The sequence below is a fragment of the Taudactylus pleione genome, unplaced genomic scaffold (assembly GCF_031769625.1).
Source record: "Taudactylus pleione unplaced genomic scaffold, aTauple2 ptg000113l, whole genome shotgun sequence".
Lineage (NCBI taxonomy): Eukaryota > Metazoa > Chordata > Amphibia > Anura > Myobatrachidae > Taudactylus > Taudactylus pleione.
This window is the reverse complement of record NW_028284515.1, coordinates 1745244-1757542: the sequence shown is the minus strand read 5'-3', so window position 1 is coordinate 1757542 and position 12299 is coordinate 1745244. Positions and strand designations below refer to the sequence as shown.

General features: G+C 38.7%; 1 protein-coding gene across 2 annotated transcripts in view; it reads right to left on the bottom strand.

Moving 5' to 3' along the window:
- The window catches only part of MIPOL1 (mirror-image polydactyly 1), a 458494-nt gene that overhangs the window by 145199 nt on the left and 300996 nt on the right, over positions 1-12299 (bottom strand). For both annotated transcript variants that reach the window (XM_088471287.1, XM_088471288.1), the window contains one exon: positions 2071-2169. In XM_088471287.1, the coding sequence (XP_088327413.1) occupies positions 2071-2169 (99 nt within the window). The remainder of the gene's footprint in view (positions 1-2070; positions 2170-12299) is intronic.

The window sequence follows — 12299 nt, the reverse complement described above, 5'->3', positions numbered from 1 at the left end:
TGTACCTGGGTCCCACTGGTTTCTGCCAGTTCTGAGCTGATGGCACTGCTGGACATCTTCCGATTTTGAAGGGAAGTAAGTATGATGTGTCTTTGATCTGACGCACTAAGTTTCCTTGGCCGACCATTCTTCAAAAGAGCTTGAAAAGGACATCTTGAAACCCCAGTCTGCTTTGACATCTTTGCCTGGGAGAGAACTTGCTGATGCAGTATATCTACCTTGTGTGCTCGGTTTTGGTGTATGACCTGTGGCGTGAAACTGTCTTATACAACCTCAACTTTGTAGCAGAGTTTAGCTGTTCCTCACCCAGTTTTAAGCCTCCTACAAAGTGGTTTCTGTTTCAGTTAATGACTGTGTTTCAACCTACATATGAAAATGATGATCATTATCACCTGTTTGGTATGATTAGTTAATCATACACCTGACTATAACCTACAAATCCCTGACTTTGTGCAAATGTACCTAGAAGAATTGATGCTGTTTTGAAGGCAAAGGGTGATCCAACCAAATAGTGATTTGATTTCAATTTCTGGTCTGATACAGTCTATATATTTGCAAAATCATGATCCAAACAGAGACAGAGCTCTGTAGCAGGGAGTAATAAGAATGTCCAAAACCAACACACCCTCTGCAAAGGCAGTGTCACATGTATAGTAGAGTTATACTCTACTTTAAGCAGTGCTTGATCCTAGCAGCACAGTGTCATAATGATGGTAAAAGACAACTACCAGTATATAAATTAACTCTCTCACCTGTTCAGGTAACTTCAGGGTAACCACCCCTGGACTTGTGCTTCTGCAGGCAGGTTAAAAAAGTAGGATAATAGATATAGTCCAAATAGAACCACAATAGTCTCCAGTAACTTCAGGGTTAATCCACAAGCAGGTCAGAGATTATCCACGTTTGGCAACAGGTATCAAGTAATAAAGGGCACTGTCAAAAATAAGGTCTGAAGCAAATCCGACTTTCGCATCAAGTATCCAAATAGAGCGGGTAAAGGCAATAATCATGTCTGAACAATCGAGGTCTGGAAACAGGTTAAGTCACAAAGGGCACTTCAGGTGAACCAAAGAGCTAGGGATCAAGATGCCTTAATTTAGACTAATCACCTAACATCTGCTGTTTGGTGGAGCTCCCTTAAATACATTGAAAAGGGAGAGGTTTTTGTACCATCTGAGCAGCTCCTACTGCACAGGCACCCGAATAACCAGCTCTTGTGTTCCAGCGGCTAGAAGTATAGATGCTTCTGTGCAGGCGCCCAATCTCCTGTCTTCAATATATCTTTAGCAGAAGTAAAATGAGGCCGCAAGGGCGGGGAACATCAGCCTGCTCATAGAGTTCAGACTGCTAGTGCTACAAGGTCGTAATTTTGCCACTGCCTGCCTCCATTATCAGCATATCTCATATGCAGTAAAGGGGCTTAACTGCAAATGTGCATTCTCAGAAAAGCAATTTGGGGCAACGGGAGGAAGAACCACATCGCCGGACACCAAACTCCAAATTTTGATATGGGGCTGGTGATGTATTGTTCTGCACCTGAATAAAGGCCTATGAGGAGTGGGGACACAAACAACTGGAGTGGGACTTCAATTATCACGTGTAATAGTACATAATAGAAAGAGATATAATTCAAAAACAGGAAACAGAGATAAATCCATATACTTATATCCCCATCATAGTGCTTATCGTCTATTAAATATTTTCCAAGTCAATTAATACATTTGTGGTTCCTGGTCTTTTCATGACAACCTATATTCCAAGATCACTAAAAATAATGGGTTTATTACACGATCATTCAATTTATGAAAACTCAGCAAACTACATGTCATGATACTCCCCATTAACACAACTATAATGTTACGAAGTAAAACCAGTAATGTCTACTTCTGCAAATTCCAAACACGGATTAGAAGGGAACCCAGGTTGAAGATGGCCAAAGCTAGGCCAAGTGTGTGATGTACAATATGTCACTGACATAACAACAACTCTCCCAGCTGACACAGAGTGCACAATAATTACACACGGAGGGGACAAAATAAGCTGAAACGAGAAGTCATAAGAGGTGCTCACCTTGGACGCTGGATCAAAGGTCTTCTGCGCAGCTACAATATCCGTACAGATCTGTTTGCTCTCCCTCAGCAGATGAAGCTCCTTTTCCAGATGTTTGCACTGGGAAAGGGGGATAATAGAATATCATGAAATGAAACATTTTAGTCCCTTCTAAATTCATCTTTTAAGTAAGAAGGTTCTTCTGGCTTATTGGCAATGAGTGAAAAGGTGCTTTTAAACATGCTGAGGAAAGGAATTTACAATATTATGTGTTATGAAGGGAGATAGGAAAAAGAGACAGGAGCTTGGGATGGACAGAGAAATGATGTGGAAACTATTTATACACACGCTGAAATATAGGGTCATTTGTACTCGTGAAACTGTAATTAAATAACAATTTACTAGTTATTCCGACAGCACAGGCATATAAGTATGTGCTTATATTTCACGTGTGTTGCTATTCAGTTATTTTAAAGACATGAACTCCGCCCGTTGCACATCGGAGAGGAATGAGTTTAGTGAAATGGGCACACATAGGATGATAGTAAAGAAAATCCCGCGGCACATAATGTGTTACACAGATGTGTTCACGTACACCGACCACGCCAAGTAGCCCCGTTTGGCACACCACAGACTTTGTGACTTAGCCATACCAAGCGTCCTGCTAAAGACTTTTTCTTAAAATGCAGGGGTACACTGAATACGGACACTGGCTTTTCTTGTACTTCTGTGTGCAACTCAGTCACTAGTCTTTGTAAAAAGGCAAAAGACAGAGTTCTGATACGAGCAACCCATGCCATGTCTTGTGGTTATGCTAATCTACGACTTTTTACCAATTCATTTGCGACACTGTAAGCAACTTTGTATGCAGCTACGATGTGAATAAGATGCAAAATTCCGAAAAAAGTAAGAATCACTACCCGTGGTGGAGTGTCTAAGTGTCTCGCGCCAAATGGTAAAAAAACGCTAGGTGAATGAGGACACATCTATAGAGAATTTAAGTATATTATGCTAACTTTATTTTTATATGTATAACCTCTCTGATCATCCAAGTAGTACCAGATTTAAAATTTGCCAGCTAAAAAGAACGACCTGGTTGACGAAATCTGAATATTATTTTGTCTATCATAACATTTTTTGTTTTATTTATATATAATTTTTATTAATGTGTAATACTGTACATTTGTTTTTATTATTTAAGCCTATGTCTTAATTAATAAAATACTTAAAACATAGTACAGCAGTTTAAAAAAATAACACAATACTGTACAAAAAAAATAACTTTCTTCTAGGGAATGCAAAAGTCTTAACTACAGTTATCATAGCTAAATAATTGATATATAAGAAATACTATACAAACATATACACACAATATTATACAAAAATATACAAGTATATGTCATCATAAGGTGAACATATCAATGCCCCAAAAATAAAATATTTAGAAGACATATAATCTATCTGATATCCATGCTGCCAACCAAGCATACGTACATTTGATTTTCTTTGTCTAATACATTAGTCCCTTAAATTTAATCTTTGGGGATAATGGTAATTTCATATTAAAATATTCACATTAAAAATAACTACACAGTGATCTTAAGGGATAATTCCCTGTTATATAAAAAATTATTAGTGATTTTTGTCTTATTGCAGTACTCAGAGGTATGCACTACTGGCACCTTTTTTAATGTAAATGTTTATTGTTATAAATAATTTCAGAAAAAGTAAGAAATCAATGAAATAATTTCAGAAGTTAATAAACTTGATTTTTATTGATTGTTACGTGTTAAAATTCAATTACTCCTGGGAGCTTATAGCTTAATATACATGTACTATTTAATAAATGTATTTGTTGATGTAGTGTTTATGATGCTTTAAGCACCTTTGCATTATATCTTTGATCTACATAATAATAAATTAATCATGAATCGGATACATTCTTTGTGAAGTACATCTTCAATGGATACAAGCTATGGTGGTCAGACATTATTAGTAATGTCAACCAAGATAGACACTTAAAATAATGATTTTTGGGTCATATTACTCCAGGTGTGGACTTCTATATATATATATATATATATATATATTATATTATGTATTGATTTCGAAAACAAGCAAAATATTAGACTGGAAAATTTTACAATTCTGAGGGTAAAAAGGGATCAGGTGAAAAAGGACCATCTTGTGACTTTCAGGTGTATGAACCAATGCTCTTGCACTATAGAAGTTGCAAAGGAATAAACACAATTGAGATATATTCGCAGCCTAAAAGTAATGTCCTAATTATAAACAGAGTGTAATACATACAAGGTTAATGAAAAACTTTATTTCTAAAATTGCTATAAAATCATGTAATTTATAAGCAAACATTATATGATAAAATTTGTGAAAATCAGGTCACATTAGCTGATCGGTTTTGACAATGGATGAGTTATGAAATTCACAAATGTGATTTGGCACTGAATTCATGACTGATGTATGTGGATTATCATAATTAGTGGGAATAGGAACTTAATTTTTTTTATTGTATTTGGCAGCCACTGGGAATCATAGGATACATTTTATGGGCTGAGAGAATTTTTATTTCATAGTTATTAAAAAGGGAGCTTTAAAGAACAAAAATGAATACTGTACTTTAATAAAATACATAACCTCCGACAGTCCAGCTTTACATGGAACTCCACCACGTTGTCGTAGGGAAAGGAAAGTGGCCTGTGTCCAGGTAGATCTAGAGCTTGGCCTGAATGAATGAGGGACAGAGTCTAAATTGTCTTGATTTTTGACTATATAACATTCGAAGGTATGATACTGGCTACTCCCAAATACATACAACATAAAAATGTATTGGCTACTATAGAATTGTTGCAATATTTCTGCTAGTTAAGAGGTATTGGATCCGTGAGCTGCTTTAATTTCAACTTTTAAATTGTTGAAATGGAATTAATTAATGATTTTATTTTTGTAATGCTTAATAAATAACCCATAGATGCTCAGGAAACACAAACACTGTTGGTTGTCTTAGTAGTCAAGATGATTCATACTGTACCTCCCAACCTTTAAAGTTGGAGAACTGGGTGACAAAAAAGATATGAGTGTGACCAGCCCTTCTGATGTGGACACTCCCATCCCCTAAAACCACCTTTTGAATATCTCACCGTTCTGCCATGCTTGCAGTAATGAACAGGATATACCTCCCAATCCTTCAGCCCAATTACAACAGAGACCCCAAATCCGTTAGACCATAACATAACTTTTTTTAGTTCAAAACTTCATGGTGTGAAAGGACACTAACATTGAACTATAGATGCTTACTAAAAAGGGAGAATCTATTGTTCGACTAATCAGTACAACATTATCAAGCGGCATGTACAAGCAATGCACAAAACCCATCATCCTTACTTACCTTTCCCCAGTCACCCACTGAAAAGATTTCCAAACCATTTATTAATGAAACCTTATAATAAAATGAACATTTGAAACAATAACTCAGCCTTTAATAAACATTAACAGAAATGAAAAATATGTTCTAGGAGAGAATAATAGATATTGTAGATAGGGCAAAGCTTCTACTAGAGAGGCAGAATGTACAAGCACCATAAATGTGTAGGTGACATCTGGTGGTAATAGGCTAAAGCAGCCCATACATCAAGAAGTCCGATTCCCCAATCCCCGATCCAACTTTCTGTTGAAAAGCAGAATTGTGTAGATTGATTGTTGATTTATGGCTGATTACATCACAGATAAGCTCCATAATTAAGAAAACAGTCGACAATAAGGACATACATTTTTATGTATAAATGCTGTTCAAAATTTCATTATGGACAAACAACAATATTTCCTAAATTGCTGACTCAAAACAATATAGAATAGACCTTAATATGGAGACTTAGTAGAGAGGAACCAGGGTAATTTAGGTAGCAGATTGGTCACGCTCATAGTGACCTAAATATTGAGTATGAAAAGGCAGCACATAAATGTTGACTAGTGCCAAACACTTGAGGTTGTACAAGAGTAAATTGGCTTGCCGCCACTGGCTATTGCTGGGCATCTGGGGTGGGCTAGTTACAGAGGGAGGACGGCCATTATTTCAGGAGTCTGCTAGATATTCCAGGACAGTAGTCAACACTTCACTTAACATACCATGCTCCCAATACACCATACTAACCAAATCTTTCTCTCTAAAGCTGGGCACACACTTGAATAATATCGGCTCGGTATGTCGTTTCCGTCAGAATCAGAACGTCATAATGGCTGAATCGTTCAGAGTATATATGGCCAATCTGCGTGCTCCTGTGGTTGTTAGCGATATCGCTCCCGAGGCGCCATGCAAGCTAATGAAGAATGGAACGAGGGATCGTTCCGTACTCAATTTCATCATTCTGAAGTGTACTGCGGATACGATATGTCAGCCCGTCGGCCGCCATATCGTCCGGATACACATCGCCCCAGTGCGTACCCAGCTTAACTCCCTTGGCCAGAGGTTTGCACCACAAGTACCAATGTCCATATATTCTCTGTATAGAAAGAAACACATGGGCCATAGATTCTAAGCACACATTGCACACTCATGTCATGATGTCACACATTCCCAGCAATCACAGAGGGAGATTTATCAAAGCTTGAAGAGAGATAACATACCAACCAATCAGATTCTGTCACTTTACAAGCGTTTGAAAATATCAGTTAGGAGCTGATTGGTTGGTACTTTATCTCTCTCCAAGCTTTGGTAATATCCCCCATAGAGTGCAGAGTGGCCATAGATATTCACAAATTGGTCAGGAAGGCTCACAGATAGCAGATTTGCGGCACACACAGTGCAGAAAGATAAACAGCACACAGGACACACAGAGAAACTCAGTACAGCACACAGACTAGGGATTGAGAAGTCACAGCACACAGCACATACAAGGAACATTGGATAACTTCTCCCATTAAGATCCTAGTTAGGCATCAGTGAGCAGAGCATCTGGGCTCCTTCCTCTAAGCACTGCCAGACTTTGCTTTTCTTAACTAAAATAACCAAACTTCCTTGGCCACAGACATTCGGCTTCTTTCATCCTTAAGTTAGCCGTACACTAGACACTGAGCTGCTTATGTTCAGCTATGCCAAAGATCCCGCTGTCACTGGTTCCCAGTCAGCTCCAATGCAAACACTCCTTTTTCTTAAGGACATGTGTTTTCATTGGTCGCCTTCCTCCTGTCCCTATGCCCACAACCACATGTCAGGAGCAGGGCTTCCTTCTTAAAACAGGTTGATAAAAATAGTTATTGAAACCGGCAGAGAAGCTAAGTGTTACTGTAGCAAGGGAAAGTTTTCCCTCTGTGGGCCCATAAGGCAGGTTCATTTCCTTGCCCTATACTGTGAAGGAAAAACAAGCACAGGTCATCCATGAGCTTTATCCTGAAACACAATGTAGTTTTCCACCTGGTTACGAATCCTAAGAAGTAGTTTGAATCAGTCCTGCAGGCACACACGTGCCTTTATCACTTTCACAGATATATAGGAAGTCACACAACGAATATACATTATTATTTATGCAGCAGAAAATATTTCTTTAAAGTGTTTTTATAGGAACCCGACATACTAAAGGTGAGTACACACTGCAAAGATATATCTGCAGATCGAGTGATCTGCAGATATATCAGTAGATGATGGTCGTTTTTATACACTGAACGACCATCATCTTCCAGGCAGCCGCAGGTCCCGCTGGCTGGGGGTCACGCTGCAACCCCCTCCCTGGGGTTTTTTTTTTTTGTATTTGATTAAAAGCGATTTTAGCCTTTCCCAATATTCTGATTATCCCCAGTATTCTCTCTATAGTATGCAATACTCTGATTACCCCCAGTATTCCCTCTATAGTATGCAATACTCTGATTATCCCCAGTATTCTCTCTATAGTATGCAATACTCTGATTTCCCCCAGTATTCCCTCTAAAGTATGCAATACTCTGATTACCCCCAGTATTCCCTCTATAGTGTGCAATACTCTGATTACCCCCAGTATTCCCTCTATAGTATGCAACATTCTGATTATCCCCTGTATTCTCTCTATAGTATGCAATACTCAATTACCCCCAGTATTCCCTCTATAGTATGCAATATTCTGATTATCCCCAGTATTCCCTCTATAGTGTGCAATACTCTGATTACCCCCAGTATTCCCTCTATAGTATGCAATACTCTGATTACCCCCAGTATTGCCTCTATAGTATGCAATACTCGATTACCCCCAGTATTCCCTCTATAGTATGCAATACTTTGTTACTACAGTACAAAGATTACTATGACTATCAACTTAAAAGTTGCTTGAGTTACTTTGATGTAAAGTCACATACAATAGGCTCGGTTCTGAGTCGGGTGCAGTCAAGTCCAAATTTGTACAGTATCTGTCGCGGCAGAATAAGGACTAAGATATGCTAATAGAGCTTTCTGTCCGTCTATGTGCGTATTAGTTTGTTTTCATGCGTTCCAGTCGCACCATCAATTTATTGTTGGCATCCATCCTTCAGTTTTACTAGCAAGGAGGAAGAAGGGTTTGAAGTAAAATATATTAATACTGGAGTTCTCTTTTGGGCTTACAGTTAGCCTTAAATAAAATAAAGACATAGTAGGGGAAACACTCCAAAGATAACAGTGCTCCTGTCTGCAGATGACTATTGGGAATAGAAGGTGCTGCCATGCAACCTCTGATAGGGGCCTATTCATGATGTTAATTAACATTCCAACTCGCCGCGGCCACCGGAGCAATTCAGCATTGCTCCGGCGCGGTGGCAGCTGATGTGAAATCAGCTGCCCCCGCGAGCGGCTTCACTACTTTTCGGAGCAATTAATCTTTTCACAGCAGTGACGGCGGTGCGCATGCGCACAAAAGCCCTGACGTCCGGCGGAAGGAGCCGGACATGGGCGTAGGGATCCGAAAGGATCCCTTCTCGCAACCCGGCTCTTCTTCCCATAGGGAAGAACAGGTTGCGAACTTCAAGCGGGGGTATTCGCCACTGCAGTCAAGCTCTGAAAATATAATATTTTCGAAGCTTGATGAACTCTGTCCCCATATTAGTGTATGGGGACAGAGGGACATTCCGCAAACAGAAGGTAAGGAGATATCTGTGATATCTCCTGCATAACCTTCTTAATGAATGGCCGGAATACTTAATTTTCACAATTGCAGTAGAAAATGTGCTTTTTCACCTGCTTTTGTGACAATTAAGTGATGATGAATAGGCCCCATAGGGTGTGTATAGAAATTACAATATATACAAATGTGCCAGAAGTTATTCCCTAGGTTTCTCCCTTTCAACTAGTACGATCAAAAAATTCAATTAAGAAAGTCTTTAAAGTCACAACTATTCTAAATACTACCTTTGTTGATCCAGAGACGCAAAGCCCAATGAGGCAGCTGTCATTTTCACAGGGAGTGATCAATTCCTTCCGTACTACGCACATTGCAATTAAATAATTTCCCTCAATCTAGAATCCCAATTATTTGTCATTTACAAATAGTGAGAACGTAAGGAATAGAAGAGGTGCCTTCATCTCCCTTATGTTCTTCTTTTAACTCAGGAGATCCTTATGTTACATTTGCTGCCTGGAGATGGAAACAGCTGTTATAGTGAAAATTACCTCTTTATAATGCAGTAAATAATATGATTTATATTGTCATTACTTACAACAAATGTTAGAGAAAGAGATTCTAAAGGGTATATTTACTAAAGGTTCGATTTTAATTGGTTTTGACCAATTTAAAATCAATCAATATCAATGTTGTGCTTCTGGGGCTAGAACACACATTTACTAACAGACAATTTTTTATTTGTTTTTTAAGTATAAGTAAATCGACCTTCAGTAAATATACTATTATAGTTATACATTAAAAGATGCAACACTCTCAATTTGTCTTTTGGTATTAAGTTCCAGGCGTACAGTAATAAGCTTGTCTGTTTGTGAGTGTTTGGTACTAAAAGGTTACAAGTTCGTATGTACAGTGTATATAATTTTGTTTGTATTGTATTTTATCCAACCATTCATTAGAAGATTTACAAAATCAATAAACATGCATAAGAGAGGTCAACAATATTACAATGTGCTGTATACTCAGACATTAAAAGTAAACATATAGATTAACGATCCTTTGCCTACAGAGCTTGCATTTAACAATAGCATGTGATAAGGTACAGTGCACTTCACACTTCAAATACGAAGAATTGAAATAGAGCATTATAAAAACATATGAAAACAAATTGGGCATGCATTGGTGGATATAATTACTATTTAAAGTTGCCATATTGTTATCTCATAGACCAATCAATAGGAAAAAAAACAACATTATTTTGAGTATTAAATTACATGTCAATGGGTTGAATCAGGATAAATTTGTATTTTCTGGGTATTAGATAAAATGAATCCAATGAACAGTAGAGATTAATAATTATAGCTCTTTCTGACATTTTTAAAACAAAAACTCTCATCCTGAAACCCATGGGGCTTCTGATAAACCCAGACATTGGCTACCCTACAAGACCAAGCTCTACTTTGTCATACGAAAAATTTATTAAATAACGAGACTGATAATATAATTTATGTTTAATTATATTAAGTACATTTTAACTCTCTTCCCCTTACATGTACTCCCCTCCTGCATTCACACAACGCTAAATTCTTATTTTCCATTGGTCAAAGCCGTGCTGTAGCTCATTACCTGTCAGCTGTCTGAGCAGCTCCATCATTTTCTTCTTTACCTCAGTGACAGCTGTAAAATGAGTTCCCTGAGTACAGATTTGACTTTAGGGAAAAGAAAGAAGTCACACAGTGCTAGGTCTGGAGAGTATGGAGGGTGTTGTAGAACTGCAATCTATTTCTTGTCCAAAAACTGCTTCACAGAGAGAGCTGTGTGGGCTGGTGCATTGTCCTGATGGAGGATGAAACCATATTTCCCACAACTCTGGCCTCTTATTTCCCGCAAAGTTACAAGAACATTTTTGTAGTAATGTTGATTCACTGTTGCGCCTTCTGGTATCCAGTCTTCCAAAATAACACCCTTGATATCAAAGAAAACAATTAACATGGCTTTGAATTTAGATTTGCTTTGACGTGCTTTCTTCATTCTTGGTGATGATGGTGTTTTCTAGTACATGGACTGGGGTTTTGTCTGAGGATCGTACTGGAAGATTTATGTTTCATCACAAGTAATAACTTTATCTAAAAAATGTGAATCTGCTTGCATTTGTTCCAAAATGTCTGTACAAATCCGCTTTCGATTTTCTTTCTGCTTGACAGTGAGAAGCCTTGGAACCATCTTAGAACAAACTTTTGTCATGTTAACATCTTGATGCAAAACTTGCCTAACAGTTTCTTTGTTGATATTTACCATTTCTGCTATCATTTGGATGCTGAGTCGATGGTCAATTCGAACAAGTTTCTACATTTCTTCCACATTTTCATTTGTTTTTGATGGTCTTCATCTCCGCCTTCCTCATGACTGTCACTAAGGGCCTAATTCAGCAGTGCACAGGCGCCAGACCCATCGTGCGCATGTGCATAATGGGTCTGCGAGCCCTCACGTAAACTGGCAGCAGACGGCAGTGATTAACAGTCTGCTGCCGCTTGGGGGCAGGGAAGGGCAGCGATGGCCTCTGTTTCCTGAAACGGAGGCGTGTCACCGCCGTTGAGGGGGAGGGAAGAGGCCAGGGATCTCCATTGGCTGACAGAGATTTCCTGGCCTCTTCCTTGCAGCTGCAACAGCCGGCCAATGGTCTGCAGAGTATCTGATGCTGTGTTGGACAACGCAGTTTGGATAAGTAATGCAGCAGGGGGCGTGATGTGTCCTGCTGCATTACCATATCCGCACAGACGGAACAGCTAAGCTGCTTGCGAGCGTCTTAGCTATTCCGTCTGAAGCTGAATCAGGCCCTAAATCTTTTGTGCCACTCAAAAACACGTTCATCTGACATACAATCTGCCGCGTAAACCTCGGTTAGCATACAGAAGGATTCAGTTGGCGTTTTGTTCAGTGTAACTAAAAAATATTAAGTTAAGACGTTGCTCTACTTTTGAACTAAGCCTATTTAAGACGCACAGGAAAAACACAACTTCTTTGAATGCTGTGTGACAGCAAATGATCTGTGTGAGAGGGGTGAAACTTGCAAACCCGTTTTGGGATAGTTCAAGGTCAATGTTCCCCTACTCCCTTTAAACTCACACAGTATGGTTTATTTTTTAGAAGTACAGTCTTGTTATTTAATAGCCACAC